The 22,316-nt window shown below is 58.7% G+C and overlaps 1 protein-coding gene across 3 annotated transcripts in view; it reads left to right on the top strand.

The window, feature by feature from the left end:
* The window catches only part of CCDC136 (coiled-coil domain containing 136), a 35,529-nt gene extending 13,473 nt beyond the window's left edge, over positions 1–22,056 (top strand). The window contains exons 4-9 of one of the 3 annotated variants that reach the window (XM_054011474.1): positions 16,798–17,124; positions 18,430–18,547; positions 18,900–19,164; positions 19,294–19,437; positions 20,108–20,219; positions 21,399–21,486. In XM_054011474.1, the coding sequence (XP_053867449.1) occupies positions 16,798–17,124; positions 18,430–18,547; positions 18,900–19,164; positions 19,294–19,437; positions 20,108–20,209 (956 nt within the window). In that variant the 3' untranslated portion in view covers positions 20,210–20,219; positions 21,399–21,486. Of the gene's footprint in view, positions 1–16,797; positions 17,125–18,429; positions 18,548–18,899; positions 19,165–19,293; positions 19,438–20,107; positions 20,220–21,398 lie in introns of all 3 variants that reach the window. The other 2 variants (XM_054011521.1, XM_054011399.1) reach the window with 2 other exon arrangements.
* Positions 22,057–22,316: the final 260 nt, after the last annotated feature.

Genomic DNA, 22,316 nt, shown 5'->3' on the forward strand with positions numbered 1-22,316 from the left:
GTGATCACAATGGTCACGTCTGGCCTTGGAATCTAGGAATCTAGGCTCGGGGTACCTATCTCATAGAACTGGAAGGGACCCCGAAAGGTCATCGAGTTCAGCCCCCTGCCTTCACTAGCAAGACCAAGTACTGATTTTGCCCCAGATCCCTAAGTGGCCCCCTCAAGGATTGAACAGGTGCTACAAAGACCCTTTACTCTACAGCTCCCTGCTTTGAGCACAGCCCCAATGCGACGCATTCAGCCGAGATGGAGCCATGATGGCCCTGGGAGTGGGGCCAGCACAGAGATCTCGGTTCTGTACTCAGTTCTGCTACAGATTCCCTGTGTGACCTTGGGCAAATCACTTGAGCTACCCTGTGCCTCAGTTTCCCATCTGTAAAAGGTAGCACAGGGGACCCTCTGTCTGCATAAGAAGAACGTTTCCCCTTTCGGATCTTCCACTTCCTTTGATTTATTGTATTTTCGGCTTTATTCCTCCCCTTCCCCCTCCTCCCCAGCTCATTTTTAAAAAAAGCATGAACCTTGTTTTGGTTTGTTTTTTTCTCTCTTTCTGGGGAATGTTTCCCTTGAATTCAATCACAAAACAGCTCTGATCGCCCCAGGGCCACGCACTCAGCTGGTTGTGGTTTGGACTGTGGAACTCCCTGCCACAGGAAGTTGTTGAGGCCAAGAACTCATCCAAGCTTCAGCAAGGGATTGGCCAGGGCTGTGGATAACAAAACTCTGCAGCGTTATTAATGACAACAGACATTTCGGCCGGGCTAGCAGAGCGTCTGGTTCAGGGCCTGAACTGGTCTCTGACTAGTAGACCCCTAAAGTGGGAGGCCGATTATTCCACGTCTGCTACTGTGGGGTTCTCACACCTCCCTCTGAAGCACTGCCAGCGACAGGATGCTGGGCTCAAGGGACGTTCGTTGGCTCGCGTCCAGTCTGGCTGTTCCTACGGTACACACTAGGACAAATAGGCAGGGTGGAGGACGCTCCTAAAACGGTTGGTGACGTGGTATGTGGGGGACCTGCTTGATCACTCACTGGCACCTTTTTATTCTGATCAGTTTGACCCTCCCACCCCCGACAGGTCCCATGCTCCCCTGGCTGCAGGAAAAATCGATTTAGGCTCAGCTTCCCTGCCAGGGGGGTGTGACGAGCTTACCGGGTCCCCTCTGCTGTTATTTCTAGCCCCATCTCCGTTACTTAGCGCTGTGTGTGTGCGCGTGTGCACAGTGGAGCTGTGAATAGCACCTGCGCTGGCTGGTACGTACGTGTTCACACTCGCACGTGTCTGCTGCCCGGCAGGTGGGGAACCTCGCTGTAGCTTTTCAGCGTCAGGAATTGTCTGACTGTTGCGGGACCGGGCGGAGCACAGGGCGCTGGGCGTTCAGAGCCCGTCTGATTTGAAATCCTGGTGAGCCAGGCCTCCCCTGGCCTGGTGGGTCCCCGCAGCCCAGCCCTCGGCCAGTGCAGAATTATTCTCTCCGGTGTGTTTGCTGCTCGTGCTGTGTGCGGTTGGGTCTTCCCAGCAATGGGGCTCCCAGCACCCCGGGCCAGCTCAGTAGTTCTCCGGAGGGCGCTTGTGCACCACGCCAGCGGCTGCATTGTGCAGAGAAAGAGATCGATTTCCTGACCCTCTACTTCCCTTTTCCTTCACTCCGAGTCACACCCCCTCGCCCCCGCCCCGCTGCTCCCTCTGCCTCCCCCGAGGCATGGCTCAGCCCAGCCAGATGTGGTCAGAGCTGTTCTCGTGGGACCGCCTGGTCTCCCAGCCCCCTGTGCTTCGTCCCTGTCTGTCCTTGCTGGGCGCAGCGCTGGCTGGGGCGATCCCCTTCGCGGGACGGAAATAAAGGAAAAGCCACGTGAAAAGCAAGGGACAGCACGTTCTTGGAAGGGACGTTTCAGGGGAACACCAGCTCCCTTAGCAGGGCGTGTACGTGTCTGCCACCCTCAAAGAGACCACACAGTTCTCGGGAGCTTCAATGTCATGTTTGAAAGGCTCCTTCAGTTCCGTTTGAACACCTTTCAGTACAGCCGAAAATAAGGGACAGTCGCGCTAAGGGACAAATCAAGAACATAAGAACGGCCATGGTGGGTCAGCCCAATGGTCTACCTAGCCCAGTGTCCTGTCTTCCGACAGTGGCCAATGCCAGGTGTCCCAGAGGGAATGAACAGAACAGGGCAATTATTGAGTGATCCACGCCTCCACCTGTCGTCCAGTCCCGGCTTCTAGTGAACAGAGGCTTAGGAACACCCAGAACATGGGATTGCATCCCTGCCCATCCTGGCTAGTAGCCATTGGTGTACCTGTCCTACAGGAACTTGTCTGGTTCTTTTTGAACCCTGTTGTACTTTTGGCCTTCACAACATCCCCTGGCAAGGAGTTCCACAGGTTGACTGTGCATAGTGTGAAGAAATACTTCCTTAGGTGTGTTTTAAACCTGCTGCCTATTAATTTCATTGGGGGACTCCTGGTTTGTGTGTTATGGGAAGGGGTAAATAACACTTCCCTACTCACTTTCTCCACACCAGTCGTGATTTTATAGCCCTTGTGGCAAGGCACCTCCCCCCACCACAGCAGGCTCAGCGCTCTCCCCTCGGGTGGTGGGGGGGCCAGAAGGAAGTCAGCCCCTCTCTGGACGGTGTTGACTCTCCCACTTGACAAGGGGAGGCGTATTTCCCAGTATTTTTCAGGCAGGCCCACGCAGTGCTCCTCCGCCAACTGAAGGAAAAAAAGAAACAAGTTCCACTACAAACCAAAGGGGAATAACTCTCCTACTCTCCTTTGGAGGGGGCGGGGGCCGCAAAGGTCGCAGGCAGTCCTTAATTGGTCTCTGGGTCCCTAATTGACCTGAGGTGACCCCTTCTCAGCTTGTAGGGAAAAGGGCCTTTATCATTCTCAGGCTAATACTCCTGCCTTCCACTGCCCTCTTCCAGCCGTCACGGCCTCTGTCACATCCCCCCTCCGTCGTCTCTTCCCCAAGCCAGACAGCCCCAGGCTTCTTAATCTCTCCTCACCTGGAAGTTGTTCCAGACCCCTAATGATTTGTGTTGCCCTCTCTGTACCCCGTCCAATTCTAATGGATCTTTTCGGCGACGGGGCACCCAGAGCTGCTCGCGCTATTCAAGGTGTGGGTGTGCCAGGGATTTATACAGTGGATTACGGTATTTTCTGTTGTTTGTCCCTTTCCTAATGGTTCCTAACACTCTGTTCGCTGTTCTGCCGGCCGCTGCCCATGGAGTGGCTGTTTTCACCGAACTCTCCACGGTGACTCCAAGAGCTCGCTCTCGAGTGGTAACAGCTCATTTAGACCCTCTTGTTCTGTGTAGTCAGGGTTATGTTTTCCAATGTGCATCACTTTGCATTTATCAGCAGTTAATTTTATCTGCCAGTTCTATGAGATCCCTTTGGAAGTCTTTGGAGTCAGCTTTGAACATAACTAATTGGGGACAGTCCCATGAAATAAGGGGCGGGTGGTCACCCCACACAGCCCAGAGAACAGTGCTCCAGGCGCTGCCTCCTCAGAGCAACTCAAACCTTCTCGGCCTGCAACGCCTCTGCTGGTGAAGTGCTAGTTTCCCACCAGAGCTAAGCACTGTAGAGATCACACGTAGCCTCTGTGCTCCCCCAGGTGGAATCAGAACTGCTCAGGTGTGTTTCATAGGCCCTATACTGCTAGCAACTGACAGGGATTCTTCTTTAGCTCCCCGCAGGTGAGGCTTTTGGAGCAGTTATCCCCACTGCTTCCAAGTGTGCTGAAGCCCTGCCTGGGGGTAGAATCGTTACAACCTTAACCGAAAATCTTCTCTGCTCAGAATAGCCCCCTCCCCACTCTGACACCTCACCCGGGCCCTACGGGGCAGAGATTTGTAGATCATAAGTAAGGCTAAGATTTTGTCATGGACATTTTTAGTAAAAGTCACGGGCAGGTCACAGACAAAAAAGAAAAATTCACGCAAGCCGTGACCTGTCCGTGACTTTTACTAAAAATATCTGTGACAAAATGGGGATCTGCAGGAGCCCACACCGCCTGCAGCAGTTGGGGGCTGTGGGGTACCCCTGCCACTTGCAGCTCCGGGGGTCCCCCTGCTGCCTGTGGGGGCCGGGAGCTGGGGGTGCCCCCACCTCCCGTGTCAGCCAGGTGGTATTCAAGGTGTGGGTGTGCCAGGGATTTATACAGTGGATTACGGTATTTTCTGTTGTGTACCCCCGCCACCCACAGCTCCAAGGGCCTGGAGTGGTGGGGAGCTCGGGGGTTCCCCTGCAGCCGTGGCGGCCAGGAGCTCGGGGGTTCCCTGTCACCCGCAGTGGCTTGGAGCTCCGGGGGCACCAGAGGCGGTGGGGGTACCCTGCAGCTCCCTGGTCCTGCGGGCGATGGGGGACCCTGCAGCTCCCGACCACCGCAGGCTGAACTCACGGAGGTCGCTGGAAGTCATGGATTCCGTGACTTCCGCAACCTCCATGACTAAATCATAAGGACATAGGGAGCAATGTGATGATCTGGTCTGATCTCCTGTGTGACCCTGGCCAGAGGGAGAAGGAAGATCTTTCGGAAAAACATGCAATCTGGATATAGAAACGGTCAGCAATGGAGAATCCACCACGACCCTGGTGAATTGGTCCAAAGGTCAATTACCCTCATTGTTCAAAATGACGCTTTCTTCCCAGCCTGAATTGGGCTAGAGTCAACTTCCAGACGCTGCAGCTTGTTAGACCTTTGTCTGCTTGGCAGAAGAGCCTCTGTTATCCGATTCTGCCCCTGTGTGGGTACTCCCGGGCTGTGACCACGTCACCCCTTCGCTTTGGATAGCTGGAGCTCCTGGAGGCTGGCATTGTAAGCCTGCTTCATCCTTCTGGTGGATCTTCTCTGGCCCCTCTCCAGTTTACCAACATCCTCCTTGAACTGCGGGCTCCAGAACCAGACACAGAAGCCCAGCAGCGGTCGCACCGGTGCCCAAGACAGAGGTCGTAGAACCTGCCTGCTACTTGAGAGGCCCCTGCTTACGTAGCCAGGCATTGCATTAGCCCTTTGGGCCACAGCTCGTGGGAGCTCGTGTTCAGCTGATTGTCTCCGTGACCCCCTGTGACGGAGCAGGGAGCAGGGCAGATTTGACCTGGGAATGTTGCAGGGGGGATGTGGGACTTCCCTTGAAGGAAGCTACCTGAGCTGTAACCTGAGCCAGGAACGGGGGTGGGGAGAATTAACCCCTTCTGCCTGGGAGACTGAACAAAGGAGAGGAGGAGCTGGGGGGAGGGGGAAGAGAGGAGCTGCAGGAGGAGTTTTGGTTTGGTTTCAGTTTGGGCTGGGTGGTGCAACGCAGGGAACCCCAAGCTGGGGTCTAAGCTCCCTGAACCTCCCAGAGGGACCTAATTGAGGGGGTCTGGTCGTACCTACACGCTCTGCTTGAGACTGTGTTCCTGTCCTTAAATAAACCTTCTGCTTTACTGGCTGGTTGAGAGTCACAGTGAATCTCAGGAAGAGGGGTGCAGGGCCCTGACTCCCCCACACTCCGCGACACCCCCCCCCCGCCCCTCCCTCCAGTCTTTTTCAGAGTCTCCGTTTCCCAGGATAGAATCGCCCTGTCACAGAGCCCCAGGGTCAGGGCTTTGCCCCTAGCTTTGGAACGGTCTCTAGGAGGAGCCCTTCCGGTGGGCCAGCCCGCCAAGGGGGTCTCACTCTTTCTCCAGCGTTGGCCACGCAGCCTCACCGCCTCCTAGACAAGCTGTGGGGCTCCAGCCGTTCTGTTTCACACCGGGAGCTCCGCTCAGGGACAGCCCGCTGGGAGAGACTTGGCCACTCCACAGGGATTGACGGACCTCTGGGGCACTGGCTGCCAGGTGTCCATGTCTGGGCCATTGTCTTCTCGGATCCTCTGTTGATATGAGGTGGCCTCAGCCAGCCCTTTTTAATGGACCATCCCAGCTCAGAGAGCTGGGCGACACGCACGCCTAGGTCATCCAGCCTGCCCTGAGAGCAAATAGTCCCTTTCCCCACACTGGGTAACCATGCAGCATAGATGGGAAACTGAGGCACGCATAGGGGTTAGTTGAGTGCTCTGGGCTGACAGCGCCGCCTAATGGCAACACTCTGGGGTGTGCCATGTCACGGTGAGAGTCTACAGGCCTCTTTGCCTAGTGGCTATAGTTCAGGGGGTAGTGTCGCCTAGTGGTGGGGGAAAGTAGGAGCATCTGGACTCACCCTACTCCACAGGGATCCAATCCAGGGCCCTTCGAAACAGTAGATCCTGCCACAGGATTCAGGTCCTAACACTCACAAGCGCGTTCCCTGAGTCGCTTCCTACCTTCATTCCAGTCCCTCCGGTGGCGTCTTGGCGTGGGATGTGGGGTCCCTCTCGAGTTCCCTCTGATTAGTCTCTGGAGTCTCCTCCGCTGGCCACAGCAGGTCGTCCCCTTTGGTTCCTGCGGCTGACTGGCCTCCTGCGGCACGGCTCAGAGGCGTGACCTGGTGGCTTGGAGCTTCCCGGCTGCTCTCCTCCTGTGAGCCTCGTGCTCCCTTTTGAATGCTCCCTCCACAGGGGCATGGCCTCCTGGGCCCAGAGCAGTCCGTTAACCCTCGCCTCTCCTGTGTGGGGTTGGTACAACCTGTCACAAAGGGTCATAAAACTATGACAGACAATTCCCATTTGGTCCCACTCCCACCCCTGTCCTGAAAATCTGGCCTGTATTGTTCGTTCCTCGATGTGTGACTTTACATTCAGCCGTATTAAAACACATATTGTTATGTGCCCAGCCTACCAAGCAATCCAGATCGCGCTGAATCTGTGACCTGTCCTCTTATTCATGTACTGCTCTCCCCGGCTTTGTGTCACCCGCAAACTGTACCAGTGACGAGTTCAGGTTTTCTTCCAGGGCACTGATAAAAAAGCGAAATGGCCCAGAACTGATCCCTGCGGGACCCCATTAGAAACACACCCACTCAACCAGGAGTCCCCTTTTACAGTTATGTTTTCAGTCCTATCAGTGAGCTGGCTTTTAAGCCATTGAACATGTGCTGGGTTAATTTTATATCACTCTTGTATCTTAATCAAAATGGCCTGAGGTACTGTCATGGAGTCCCCGGGCGATGCTCTGGAACTGCTCCCTACGAAGCCAGGCAGGACTCCGGGGAGTCTCCTCTCTCGGAGCAGACTGGCTCCACAGCTTCCACCTTCCTGGGTCTGACCTCGAAGCATTCAGCATCCTCTGCCCCTCCGTGCGCTTCCCCCAGCGAGTCCGCCCGGGCGGGGTCCTGGGGAACCAGAGGGCCCTGCCCCCCAACTCCGCAGTCAGACGTGACTCTCAGCCAGCGTAAAACAGAAGGTTTATTCGTCAGCAGGACCACCGTGTAGACCAGAGCTTGCTATTACAGACATCAGTGACTTTCAGCCAAGTCCATCTTGGGAATCCTGGGCCAGACGCCCTGGATTCCCCCTCTTCCAGTCCCCCAACACAGACTGCCAACCTCCAGCCACCCGACCTGACCTCCAACACCCCGTCAGGCCCCTCCTCCTTCTCAGGCCAAAGGTGTCACCTGGTCGCACCCCCCTCCTGGGTCTCAGGTTACATAGGTGCAAAGAGCTGGGCAGCCTCACCTGCCCTGAGGGCCTCAGCAAAATATTACACTATTACACCCAAGTATTGGTGCAGTCCACAGGGAAACTAAAGCACACACAGACTCACATGCAACATAGCAAGACGGATAAACCCCCACTTCATCACGGGTACCAAGTCAAACGCCGTACAGAAGTCTAAGGACGTGACAACACGATTCCCTTTTGTAACGCTGCCTGCAGTGACTCAGGAGCGTGAGTCCCAACCTCAGGGCAAAAAACCAATGAGGAGTCTGGTGGCACCTTAAAGACTAACAGAGTTATTGGGGCATAAGCTTTCGTGGGTAAAAACCCCCAAGTGTTTATTTTTTACCCCCTGATACTTGGCAACCTCAGAGCGGACTCTTAGAAACCCCACAAACCCCAAACTGGCTGCGAGTTCTATACTTCGATTTCACCATCAATTATCCAGTGTAAACTCCTCAGCCTTACCAAGGAGTCCCAGGCAGTCCCTTTGGGTGCTCCGATCTCTCTCGCCACCCAGGGGAGCCTGCCTTTCTGCACCAAGAATCAGAGCAATATTCAGGTTACTGCCGATCCCAAAGGACTAGTCAATCACCCCAGGTCAGTTGCATGTTAGATCTCACACCAAAGACAAGACTTGTTGCCAATCTTATAATAAACTACCTGAAGATGGGGAAAGGAAACCAGAGAGTTATGTATCAGGTTAAAGCAGGTAACCATAGATACACAAGTGAGTTCCAGTGTTAGTTTCACAAAGTACTAGAAGTTTCTGTCATAAGCAACTCTGTACGTCCTTCAGGGTTAACCCAGGCTAAGCACTGGGGATCTCTTGCTTATGCCTACAAACACCTTGTCCCCTCCAGAGTCCAAGCATCATAGAGTTACATACCAGGTCCTTTTGGCTTGGGGTTTTTATCCCCTTCCTGCCATGTGCTCTGAGCTGCAAACTCAGCTGATGGGAGGAGTCCACTTGCCTGACTCCTGTCCACTGGGAGGAGAGCAGAACAACAAAAGACTTTTGTCCTCTTGTTGATGGTGTGTAGGGAAATTCCCATCCCAGAACAGTCCGTCTGGTATCGATGGACCTTTCCTGCTGCGCAGGGTGTGACACCTTCTGCTGGAGCTCAGCCCTTCCCACGAGTTAATGTCTCTCTCCCGGCTGTTGATTTACAGTCACCGAGGCTCACAACACAACTGCTCAAATATTGCTGTACAATATGGGACCCAGATGTTACAGGTGGGATTAATGTCGGCAGCAACTAACAACCCGCCCTGACGGTTAAACACTCAACACGGTCTTACAATTCTAATACTGAGCTTGTCGCTGTTCAGCTGAGACAAGGGGACCGTGGCATCCCGTCTTTATCAACCCAACTTCTCACCTGAGCACACTTGGGCTCTGATGATCTAAGCAAACCCCTGTCTCCCATCCTGGGGTCCTGCCAGTGACAATGCCCTGCTGCCCTGGGTGGGGAGCCAGGAACCAAACCCTATAGGATTCCAGGGGTCAGACCTGCCCCATGTGACACCAGCAGCCAGCGGGCTCTGTGTGTCGTACCACTGGCCCCATGCAGCATGGGGCACAGGGCACTGCCTGGTGTGAACGACAGTCAATGGTGGATTCTCTGTAGCTTGAAGTCGATGAATGAAGATTTGGGGAGCTCAGTGACAGCCCAGAGGAGCCCAGTGAGGAGCGGGGGTTGAGGGGTTGACTAGATGGTCCCTGCTGGCTTGAGAGTCCATGAGAAGCTGCGCGGGGCACCAGCCAGGGCCTGGAGCCCATGGGGGCCGTGCCGCGCTGGGGCCTGTAGCCCATGGGGGCCGTGCCGCGCTGGGGCCTGTAGCCCATGGGGGCCGTGCCGCGCTGGGGCCTGTAGCCCATGGGGGCCGTGCCGCGCTGGGGCCTGTAGCCCATGGGGGCCGTGCCGCGCTGGGGCCTGTAGCCCAAGGGGGCCGTGCCGCGCTGGGGCCTGTAGCCCAAGGGGGCCGTGCCGCGCTGGGGCCTGTAGCCCAAGGGGGCCGTGCCGCGCTGGGGCCTGTAGCCCAAGGGGGCCGTGCCGCGCTGGGGCCTGTAGCCCAAGGGGGCCGTGCCGCGCTGGGGCCTGTAGCCCAAGGGGGCCGTGCCGCGCTGGGGCTTGTAGCCCATGGGGGCAGTGCCACACTGTGGCTTGTAGCCCATTGGGGCCATGCCGCACTGGGGCCTGTAGCCCATTGGGGCCATGCCGCACTGGGGCCTGTAGCCCATGGGAGCTGTGTCGCGCTGGGCCCGGGGCACCAGGCCAGGGCGTGCACTGGTGGGGCAGAGGAGAAGGCCTCGGCCCTGCCGCTCCCCGGGCCTGGCCCCGCCAGCAGAGGGCGTGAGCTGCAGGCCGGGCCGGAGCAGCTGGAACCGCGCGGGGTCTCCCGGGCTGCGCGCAGGGGCCAGCCCGGCCTGGAGCCAGGGGACGCAGCCATGGAGCTCACGCCCTCCACCTCCGTGGGCAGTGAGTGCAGCCGCCCCGGGGACCCCCGGCAACCCCCCCCGGGACCCCCAGCAACCGCCCCCTGGGGACTCCCCGGCAACCGCCCCCTAGGAATCCCCTGGCAACCATCCGCTGGGGATCCCCTAGTAACCGACCCGGGGACCCCCCCCGGCAACCGCCCCCTGGGGATCCCCCCCCAGCAACCACCCCTGGGGATCCTCCAGGCAAATGCCCCCTGGGGATCCCCCCGACAACTGCCCCCGGGGACCCCCCCGACAACCGCCCCCCAGGGTTCCCCTGGCAACCGCCCCCTGGGGATCCCCCCAGCAAACGACCCGGGGACCTCCCCCAGCAACAACCCCCTGGGGATCCTCCAGGCAACTGCCCCCTGGGGATCCCCCTGGCAACTGCCCCCGGGGACCCCCCCCCAGCAACCACCCCCCAGGGTCCCCCTGGCAATCGCCCCCTGGGGATCCCCCCTGGCAATCGCCCCCTGGGGATCCCCCCTGGCAACTTCCCCCTGGGGATCCCCACCAGCAATCCCCCCCGAGTCCTCCCCACCTGGCAAACATCCCCGCGGGTCCTTCCCACCTGGCAACTGCCCCCAGGGACCCTCTGCCTGGCAACCATCCCCCACGGAGCCCCCACCTGGCAACTGCCCCCCAGAGACCCCTTGCATGGCAACCACCATCTGGGGGACCACCCCCCCCAGCATCCACCCCCCTCAGAGTCCCCACCTGGTAACTGCCCTGGGGACCCACCGCTCAGCAACTGCCCCCTGCCCAGCAACCACCATCTGGGAACTCCCCATCAGGCAACAGCCCCCGGGGACCCCACCTGGCAACTGCATGGCAACCACCCCTGGGCCCACCCCACATGGCAATCACCCCTGCCCCCAGGGCCCTGCCCAATAACCGTCCCTCCAGGGATCTCCTGGGCAACCACACTGCAACTGTCGCCAGGGCCTGCCCCACCTAGCAACAGCCCCCCCACCCCCCAGTACCACCTGGCAATAGCACAGCAACCACCCCTTGGGGACCACCGCACCCAGCAACCAGCCCCCCCTTAGATTCATAGATTCTAGGACTGGAAGGGACCTCGAGAGGTCATCGAGTCCAGTCCCCTGCCCGCACGGCAGGACCAAATACTGCCTAGACCATCCCTAATAGACATTTATCTAACCTACTCTTAAATATCTCCAGAGACGGAGATTCCACAACCTCCCTAGGCAATTTGTTCCAGTGTTTAACCACCCTGACAGTTAGGAACTTTTTCCTAATGTCCAATCTAGACCTCCCTTGCTGCAGTTTAAACCCATTGTTTCTGGTTCTATCCTTAGAGGCTAAGATGAACAAGTTCTCTCCCTCCTCCTTATGACACCCTTTTATATACCTGAAAACTGCTATCATGTCCCCTCTCAGTCTTCTCTTTTCCAAACTAAACAAACCCAATTCTTTCAGCCTTCCTTCATAGGTCATGTTCTCAAGACCTTTAATCATTCTTGTTGCTCTTCTTTGGACCCTTTCCAGTTTCTCCACATCTTTTTTAAAATGCGGCGCCCAGAACTGGACACAATACTCCAGCTGAGGCCTAACCAGAGCAGAGTAGAGCGGAAGAATGACTTCTCGTGTCTTGCTCACAACACACCTGTTAATGCATCCCAGAATCATGTTTGCTTTTTTTGCAACAGCATCACACTGTTGACTCATATTTAGCTTGTGGTCCACTATAACCCCTAGATCCCTTTCTGCCGTACTCCTTCCTAGATAGTCTTTTCCCATTCTGTATGTGTGAAATTGATTTTTCCTTCCTAAGTGGAGCACTTTGCATTTGTCTTTGTTAAACTTCATCCTGTTTAACTCAGACCATTTCTCCAATTTGTCCAGATCATTTTGAATTATGACCCTGTCCTCCAAAGTAGTTGCAATCCCTCCCAGTTTGGTATCATCCGCAAACTTAATAAGCGTACTTTCTATGCCAATATCTAAGTCGTTGATGAAGATATTGAACAGAGCCGGTCCCAAAACAGACCCCTGCGGTACCCCACTCGTTACGCCTTTCCAGCAGGATTGGGAACCATTAATAACAACTCTCTGAGTACGATTATCCAGCCAGTTATGCACCCACCTTATAGTAGCCCCATCTAATTTGTATTTGCCTAGTTTATCGATAAGAATATCATGCGAGACCGTATCAAATGCCTTACTAAAGTCTAGGTATACCACATCCACCGCTTCACCCTTATCCACAAGGCTCGTTATCCTATCAAAGAAAGCTATCAGATTGGTTTGACATGATTTGTTCTTCACAAATCCATGCTGGCTATTCCCTATCACCTTACCACCTTCCAAGTGTTGGCAGACGATTTCCTTAATTACTTGCTCCATTATCTTCCCTGGCACAGAAGTTAAACTAACTGGTCTGTAGTTACCTGGGTTGTTTTTATTTCCCTTTTTATAGATGGGCACTATATTTGCCCTTTTCCAGTCTTCTGGAATCTCTCCCGTCTCCCATGACTTTCCAAAGATAATAGCTAGAGGCTCAGATACCTCCTCTATTAGCTCCTTGAATATTCTAGGATGCATTTCATCAGGCCCGGGTGACTTGCAGGCATCTAACTTTTCTAAGTGATGTTTAACTTGTTCTTTTTTTATTTTATCCGCTAAACCTACCCCCTTCCCATTAGCATTCACTATGTTAGGCATTCCTTCAGACTTCTCGGTGAAGACCGAAACAAAGAAGTCATTAAGCATCTCTGCCATTTCCAAGTTTCCTGTTACTGTTTCTCCCTCTTCACTAAGCAGTGGGCCTACCCTGTCTTTGGTCTTCCTCTTGCTTCTAATGTATTGATAAAAAGTCTTCTTGTTTCCTTTTATTCCCGTAGCTAGTTTGAGCTCATTTTGTGCCTTTGCCTTTCTAATCTTGCCCCTGCATTCCTGTGTTGTTTGCCTATATTCATCCTTTGTAATCTGTCCTAGTTTCCATTTTTTATATGACTCCTTTTTATTTTTTAGATCGTGCAAGATCTCGTGGTTAAGCCAAGGTGGTCTTTTGCCACATTTTCTATCTTTCCTAACCAGCGGAATAGCTTGCTTTTGGGCCCTTAATAGTGTCCCTTTGAAAAACTGCCAACTCTCCTCAGTTGTTTTTCCCCTCAGTCTTGATTCCCATGGGACCTTACCTATCAGCTCTCTGAGCTTCCCAAAATCTGCCTTCCTGAAATCCATTGTCTCTATTTTGCTGTTCTCCCTTCTACCCTTCCTTAGAATTGCAAAGTCTATGATTTCATGATCACTTTCACCCAGGCTGCCTTCTACTTTCACATTCTCAACGAGTTCCTCCCTATTTGTTAAAATCAAGTCTAGAACAGCTTCCCCCCTAGTAGCTTTTTCAACCTTCTGAAATAAAAAGTTGTCTCCAATGCAGTCCAAGAATTTGTTGGATAGTCTGTTCCCCGCTGTGTTATTTTCCCAACATATATCCGGATAGTTGAAGTCCCCCATCACCACCAAATCTTGGGCTTTGGATGATTTTGTTAGTTGCTTGAAAAAAGCCTCATCCACCTCTTCCACCTGGTTAGGTGGCCTGTAGTAGACGCCTAGCATGACATCTCCCTTGTTTTTTGCCCCTTTAAGCCTAACCCAGAGACTCTCAACACTTCCGTCTCCTATGTCCATCTCTACCTCAGTCCAAGTGTGTACATTTTTAATATATAAGGCAACACCTCCTCCCTTTTTCCCCTGTCTATCCTTCCTGAGCAAGCTGTACCCATCCACACCAACATTCCAATCATGTGTATTATCCCACCAAGTTTCAGTGATGCCAACAATGTCATAGTTGTATTTATTTATTAGCACTTCCAGTTCTTCCTGCTTATTCCCCATACTTCTCGCATTTGTATATAGGCATCTAAGATACTGGTTTGATCTTTCCTCCCAGTTTTGTCCTGACTCTCCTTTCTCTCTGCCAATATAGCCCACACTCCCTCTTGTTTCCGACTCATTTCCCCGGTCTCCATGTTCCCCACTTACCTGTGGGCTTTGCTCACCTGTCCCCGTCGAACCTAGTTTAAAGCCCTCCTCACTAGGTTAGCCAGTCTGTGTCCGAATAGGGTCTTCCCTCTCCTCGAAAGGTGAACGCCATCTCTGCCTAGCAGTCCTTCCTCGAATAGCATCCCGTGGTCTAGGAAGCCAAAGCCCTCCTGGCGACACCATCTTCGCAGCCAGGCATTCACCTCCATGATGCATCTGTCTCTGCCCGGGCCCCTACCTTTAACAGGAAGAATTGAAGAGAATACCACCTGTGCTCCAAACTCCTTCACCCGTGCTCCCAGAGCCCTGTAGTCACTCTTGATCCGCTCAGTGTCACACCGCGCAGTATCATTTGTGCCCACATGGATGAGTAGCATGGGGTAGTAGTCAGAGGGCCGGATAATCCTCGACAATGCCTCCGTAACGTCTCGGATACGGGCCCCCGGCAGGCAGCATACCTCCCGAGATGAAATGTCAGGGCGACAGATGGGCGCCTCCGTCCCCCTCAGCAGAGAGTCTCCGACCACCACTACCCTACGTTTCCTATTCGCAGTGGTGGCAGCAGACTCTCCAGCCTTAGGGGTACGAGGCTTCTCCTCCTTTACTGTAGGGAGTGATTCCTTCTTTCCTGTATCAAGAAGAGCATAACGGTTACCTATAACCACGGCAGGAGGGTTCGGAGCAAGGGTGGAGCACTGCCTGCTGCCAGAAGTAACCAGCTGCCAGCGTCCACCCTGAGCCATCTCCTCCTCCACCAGTGGTGTATCAGCAGTCCTGTGTACTGGGACAGCTACCTCAGCTGTCTCCACATGGACACTGTCGAGGAATTGCTCATGGATACGGATGCTCCTCAACCTAGCCACCTCCTCCTGTAGCTTTCCCACCTGCTGCCTGAGAGATTCCACCAGCAGGCACCTTTCACATTGGATGGTCCCCCCAGCCTGGATATCAGTAAGTGGAAATTGCAAGTTACAGTCTTTGCAAAACCACACCAGGATCTGGGTAGAGGCATCCATGCTTAGGCACTCTGTCTGGCTACAGGCACAGGTGGAGGAGACAGCAGCAGTGCTGGCACAGGTGTTGCGGGTCTTCCTAACCATCGTAAGCCTCCCTCTGTCAAACTCCCGTCTGCAGCCCCCTGTCAGCTGAAAGGGTTGTTTAAGCAAACAGTTAGAATGTAGTTGCTTTATAGGTATTAAGGGGAATCAAGAGAAAACAGATGGAACCGGCAAGGGACCCTCGCCCCCTTCCTAACTCCCTTGCGAAACTCCCTGTTAGCAGCCCCTGGTCGCTTGTGCGCTGCTTTATAAAGCCCTGGCCTGTATGAATGCCCCGCCCACTGATTAAGGCTCAGCCACTTACCAGAGGCTTCTAGCTTTCAAACCTTCCTTTGAAGCTCACAGCTTCCAACTGCCAGCCACAGCACACGGTCCTTCAAACAACCAAAGGACCTACCCCCCAGGGACCCCCTGCCTGGCAACTGCCTGGCAACTAACCCACGGGGATCTGCCTCCCAGGGAGCCCCCCCGCCCAGTAATCATCCAGCAACCACCCCTCCCAGGGACCCTCCCACCCCAGTAAACACCTCCCTGGCACTCTCCCGCCTAGCAACCCCTGCCCCGGGAATCCCCCTATGAGAGAACCCTCCCTGACAACCCTTGCCCAGGGACCCCCACCTGGCACCCTCACCCAGGGTCCCCCCCACCCACCAGAGGCCTCCAGGGACCACTCACTCAGGGGACCCTAACCCCAAGGTCAACCTTCCAGGGGGTACTCCCTGCCCCCACCCAGCCCCACCCCAACCTCCCCCAGTCACCCCTGCTCCCAGGGGATCCACCCTGCACCTGCCAGGGGTCGCCCCTCCCAACTTCCCCCTCCCCCCAAACCGTCACCCCCAGCACCCGCCACGGCTCTCTTCCCCCCTACACACACCCTCCCGCCACTCCCAAACATGTGCCCCACGGTTCCCTCACCACTAGCACGCCATGGGTCCCCCTTGCTCCACACCCCCAGCACTTTGCCTCCACAGCCTGCCTGGCCCATATCCATCCCGCCCCTGCAGCTGCCCCAGGGGCTCCCCCACTGCCTCCCCACCCCCACTGTCCCCAGGGGTTCCCCCCCCCCCAGCTTGTGCTCCTCATTTCACCCACTTTGCTTGGGTGAAATCCCTCCCCCGTGTGTGCTCCCAAGGCATCACTCCTCCCTGCTTGTCCGTTTCTGGCCTGGTGGTCAGAGCAGGCCCTGGCAGGGGGCAGGTGGGTTGGCCAGGGATTCGGCTCCTGGGGCTGGACCAGGAGCTAGCCCGGAGATGGAGCTGGCACAGGTTAGCAGGAGGCCCTATGGCAGCCAGCAGATGGGCTGGGAGGCAAAGCAGGTGGAGGCAGGCACCCTCAGATGAGGGGTGTCTCTTGGGGGGCCTGGCTGTTCTGTGGAGCCTGGGATGTGCACGTCATTCCCCTTTTTTTCATCCTGCCTCCCTGGATCCACTGCCCAGAGATTCAATTGGCTATGGGGTTATATCTCACTTCCTGTCCCAAACTGCCACGTCCCACCCCAGAGGTGGCTGCATTTCAGCGGTGGGTGAAGTGATCCTAGTGCATGCAGGCTGGCAGGTGCTTTGGGATCATTTGGGCTCTGGAACGCGCCCCTCGCCGCGGTCCCCTGGCCAGGGTGAAGGGGCAGGAATGGTGCTCTGGCGCCAGGCTCTCACCCCCCTCCCCGCCCCGCCCCGTGCAGCTCAGATGCGCACGCTGAAGGATGAGTTCAGCTCCCTGCAGGAGACGAAGGCGTCGGAGCTGGAGCAGGTGGAGCGGGAGCTGCAGGAGGCCAACGAAGAGATCCACGGCCTGCAGCTGGAGGCGGAGGAGGTGGCGGCCATCCACGAGAACGAGATCGCCGCCCTGCAGGAGCAGCTGTGCCGGCTGCAAGCCGAGCTGCAGCGCGTCCAGCAGGTCCGTGAGGAGTACGAGACGGAGATCACCACCCTGCGCGCCGAGATCACGATGAAGGGCAGCGGCCAGGCCCGGGCCGAGGGCCGCGCTGACGAGGTGGCTATGCTCCAAGGTATCGCTGCTGGGATCCTCGCTTCGCTGTGGGGTGGGCTCAGCACGGGGCGCTCTCCCCTGGCAGTCAGTGCTGGTCCTGATGCGCCAGCATGGCACTAGGGGGCGCTGTGCTGCAGGGAGTTGTGGGGGGCTCAGCAGGGGGCGCTTTCCCCTGGCAGTCAGTGCTGGTCCCAATGCCCTAGCGTGGCACTAGGGGCCTGTCATGGGTGCCCAGGCTCGGAGCTCTGGCACTACTCTCGGGAGGCCCCGACAGGACCCTGGGGCAGTGTGACACCCCTCAGGGCGCACGGTCACCAGGGCAAGCCCCCTTGGCTACAGCGCCTCCTGGGTCTGACCTCGGAGCATTCAGCCCCCCTGTCCCACACTGCCCACAGTGAGTCCACCGGGCTGGGACGCCTGGGGCAGCCTCACCCGCCCCCACAGGGGCCCTGCACCCCCCCCCCCCCCCCGCAGCCAGCACTGACGCCCAGCCAGCGTGGGACACAGGAGGTTTATTAGTGGTCGGGAACACAGCGTAGAACAGAGCCTGTTAGCACAGAAAGCAGGAACCTGCAGCAAAGTCCATCTTGGGGGCGGATCCAGAGGCCTGGGCTCTCCCTGAGTCCCAAACCTGGAGACTGACCAGTTTCCACCAACCCAGCCGCAGTCACGCCCCATTGCTCCTCCTTTGTTCCTTTGTCTCTTTCCCGGGCCAACAGGTCACCTGGGCTCCACCTCTCTGTTCTCTAACACCTCCGGCTGCTCCTGCAGAGGATGGGCCCCGGCCATGTCACACCTGCCTTCTAGGGGTCTCTGCAACAATCACACCCCCTTGTCCCACCACCTAGCCCTAGATATTTGTGCAACACACAGGGGAAACTGAGGCACGCTATTTTCATACAAAACATTAAGAACATTCCCACTCTGTCCCAGGGCACTGTGCTGTAGGGCACTGGGCAGGGCTTCACCAGGGGGCGCTCTGCCCTCACAGTCAATGCTGACCCCAATGCTCCAGCACAGCACTAGGGGGCGCTGTGCGGCAGGGGTCAGGGTGGGTAGGAACCCCCAGCCCCAGGGCCGAGCCAGATGCAGCCCCGGACGCTGTGGGCTGGTGCCATCGGAATGGAATGGGCGCATGGAAAGCAGCCACAGGGAGCTGTGGAGGTCGTGGTCATTGGGGGCACTGTGGCATGTGGGTCTCCTGGGGGCGGGGTTCTCCTGTGAAGTGGGGGCAATGGGGGCACTGTGGGGGTGAAGGTCTCCTGGGAGCAGGGTTCTCCTGTGAGGTGGGGGCTGGGTCCCATTGCAGCCTGTGTGTTTCCAGAGGAGCTGCTGGCCCTGCGGGAGCAGTACCGGGACCTGATGGAGGAGTACCAGACCCTGCAAGAGAGCAACAAGATCATGGTGCACCAGCTGGAGAACCTGGAAGCCCAGAAGTACAGGTAACGGGGCTGGAAGGGGCAACAGGGCGGGGCAGGCCGGGGGGCCCGGCTTCAGACCCCATGGGCGGCTGGGCTCAGGACCTGCCTCCTGTTCCCCATGGCAGCTGGGGCTTGAACCAGAATCCTCAGGGGATCTGTGAGCGGGTGAACAGGCCCCTGGCTGGGCTGGGCGAGGCGGGGCTGTGCAGGGCTGGACTGGTTAGTGCTGAACTGGGCTGGTCGGGGCTGCGCTGGGCCGGGAGCCTTCTGCCCTTGGGTGGGCCGGGCTGGGCCAGGCGCCTCCCCCCGATGGGGGCCAGGCAGGCCAGGAGCAGCTCTGCAGTGTGCCCGGGGCCGCGGGCTCTCTTGGCAGATCCAGGAGCAGGTCGGAAGAGTCTCGCAAGTCGACGGAGTCGGACGTGATCCCTACCCCGGTGCGCCGGACCCTCTCTCCCCGGCGTGCCAGCCCCCGCCTGAGCGGCAGCGTCTCCTTCAAGACGGTGGACAACATAAGAACCATCAGCAGCCCCAGCTGCAAGAAGGACCCCCCGAGCCAGGCCGAGGAGTCCGACTCCGAGCTGAGCCTGCGCTTCCAGCTGCAGAGTGAGGAGGAGAAGGTGCATCTGGCCCAGAGCAAGGTACCCCCGCATCCTGGCCCTGCCCGGGCGGGGCGCTGCGGGGCAGGGGGGAGTGTCTCCCAGGGGCTCCCCCAGGCCTTGGCCTGGCTGGCCGGGCAGCCGCTCATGCCCCTCTCCCTGCCCCTGCAGTGTGACAACACGCAGACCGAGCTGCGGGAGCTGCAGCGGCAGTACCAGGCCATCCAGCAGGAGCGTCAGCAGCTGCAGGAGGAGCTGAAGCTGTGCCGGGCGGAAATCCAGAGACTCAAAGGCATCGTGCCCGCTGACGGGCGGGTAGGTGTGCCCCAGGGGTGCCGCACGGCCACGGGCAGGGGCGTTGTCGACGACAGGCGTGGGTAGTGACGGTGCCACGCTGCCGTGGGGGGTGCCCCATGGGTGCTGACTGTGCCACGCTCCCGCGAGGGATCGGGCTTGTGGGCAACGGCTGTGCCAAGCTGCCGCCTCCCGGGTGCCCACAGATCCCGTTCTTGGCTGAGGCAGAGGGGGGCGCTGCTCCAGGGAGCCAGTGGGGGACCTGAGCGGGGCGAGATGGGGGTCACAGCCAGCGGCGTGCAGGAAGCAGTGCCCAGTGCTGGGGGAGGTACCAGCCGGGCACAGGAGCTGCCTGGACCCAGACGGCGGCGGTTTGAGCCCGGGGCTGGTCAGTAGCCGCTGGAGCTGGGGCTCGTCCAGACGCGCTGGCAGGTCCTGGTGCAGACGGGGCCTAGGACACCCCGCCAGGGAGCCCCCGCCCGCGGCCCAGCCTGACCCACGTCCCCTCCCATGGCTCAGCCCCAAGTGGCCTGGCTCCCCACAGCCCGCTGGGGCAGGACTAGCGAGACCCCGAAAAGAGGCCGAGCAGCCTGCGATTTAATCTCTCTTTTCTCTCCCTTCTCATCTCCATCCACCCCCCACCCCGGCCTGTGGCTGCCGCCCCATTCCATTCCCCGCTCTCCCCCCATAGAGCCGCCCCGCCCCCGACGCCCCCGTGATCTCCCTCCCCCTCATAGGACTGGTTGTTATAGTGGCTCTGCTCTGGTGCTGGTGGGCCGAGACCTCTTCCTAATGCCGATCAGGTACTGGTATCTCCCCTTCCCTCGGCCTGGCCCAGGCCCCTGCTTGGCTCTCCCCGTGCATGGCAGGCAGCTCCCAGCACCTGCCCCCTTGCCTCTCCCCTCATCCACCCCCTCTGCTCTCCATCTCCCCAGGCGCTTGCTCCAGGCAGAGTCCCTCGCCCCGGCCCGCTTGGCCCCAGGGCTGCCAGCCGGAGACAGGGCTGGGGAGGGGCACGCCCTGGGGGAAGGAGCTGCTCAGATAACGCTCAAGACATGGCCCCTCGTCCCCACTGCTGAGGGCAATAGGTGCCCCCCCGGGCACTGCCCCGGTGTAGGGGTGCGTGGTGCTGGGGCAACCAACTCCCTTCCCCTGCTGCCACTCCAGGCCCTTCCTGCCCCTCCGAGCCCAGTGGCAGTGCCTGCGCCCTGGGTGGCCAGCAGGGGGCACTGTGATGTAATGCGGCGTGAGGCCCTCAGCACTGGGGCGTTGCCCGGTCGGCCAGAGCAGATTAGATGGGCTGCAGCACCAGGCCCCTGCCCTGGGGAGAGGCTTTGGGATCCCCGGGCAAAGCCCCCTGAGTGTCCATTGCAGGGAGGGGAGCGCAGCATGAGCCCCCTTGCTAAGCAGCCAGCCCCCCGCATGCCTCAGACCCTCACCATCCCCCCACCCCCTCACAGCATCCCCCCGCCGCCCATGGTTTCTTCCCAGCACTCAAATCCCACAATCCTTTGTGGCCGCCAAGGCTCGTGGGACAGTGTTTGGCCCCAAGGGTTGGGAACCAGTGGGCTAGGCTAGGGGAGGGGCGGGCGCCCCATCAATGGGGCCGTGGGAAACAAGACAGGGGAGATGGGGGCCCTCTGGGGCTGATCCCAGGGTCCCCCCAGAGAAGGGGAGCGCCAGGGATCCCATCTCTCTGTGCTCCCCTGGGGAAGGCTGCTCCCCCCCCTCAGCTGTTAGCAGCTAGCCAGTAGCTCTGCAGGGCGGCTGGTGAACTCCACCGCTCCCTGCTGGCCGGGGTCAGCTCCTGCAGCTGGGCCTTGGGGAAGGGGGGCCCCAGCACAACGCGCCCCCCCAGGCTCCAGGTGCCTCCCAGCCTGGCCCCCACCCCACAGCCGCTGAGCAGCCCGGGCTCCCTGGAGGCAGGGGAGGGCTGCAGGGCACAGCACTGACCTCCCCTCCTCCCCGTCTCCCCCACACAGGTCCCGGCCGGGGGGCTGAAGCCCGTCATCCTCTTTGCAGTAGCTGCAGCCGTCTTGCTGCTGTACCCCTGCCTGAAGCGGTCCTGCGCCAGCACCGTGCCGGCCTGAGGAGCGCCGCGCCCGGGCCATGCCACGCACGCACACCAGATCCGCACACAGGCCCCCCGCCCCCCCCAGCCTGCTCCAGCCCCCACCCCCGGTCAGTCACACCATGGCAGCATCTGCCCCCACGTTACTGGCTCTCTCCATCCTTCGGGGCTCAGGGTCAGGGACGCTGGATCTGTGGGGCAGGGAAGGGAGACTGGAGGGGTGTGTGGATGTGGGGGGCGGCTGGGATAGGGAGCGGGTGGGCTGCAGGCTGCATGGGAGAGTGAGGGGCTCCCTGAAAGCAGCCTCAGCCATCCCTGGGGCCCCCGGCTCTGGGCTGGGTCCGGTCCCATTGGATCATAGCGCCAGCTAGTGGGGGGGGTACGAGGGGCCCCTGCCATCGACTCCCCAAACGGAACCTGTTCCGGTGGAGCCCCAGCCCCCGCCCTGACCCACACCGCCCCCCCTCCATCCCAGCCCCTGCCCTGACCCACATTGCCCCCTCCATCCCAGTCCCCACACTGCCCCCCTCCATCCCAGCCCCCACCCTGACCCACACCGCCCACCCTCCATCCCAGCCCCCACACTGCCCCCCTCCATCCCAGCCCCCGCCCTGACCCACACTGCCCCCCCTCCATCCCAGCCCCCACACTGCCCCCCCTCCATCCCAGGCCCCGCCCTGACCCACACTGCCCCCCCTCCATCCCAGCCCCCACACAGCCCCCCTCCATCCCAGTCCCCGCCCTGATCCACCCTGCCCCCTCCATCCCAGCCCCCGCCCTGACCCACCCTGCCCCCTCCATCCCAGCCCCCACACTGCCCCCCTCCATC

This window comes from Malaclemys terrapin, chromosome 1 (assembly GCF_027887155.1).
Source record: "Malaclemys terrapin pileata isolate rMalTer1 chromosome 1, rMalTer1.hap1, whole genome shotgun sequence".
Taxonomy (NCBI): domain Eukaryota; kingdom Metazoa; phylum Chordata; order Testudines; family Emydidae; genus Malaclemys; species Malaclemys terrapin.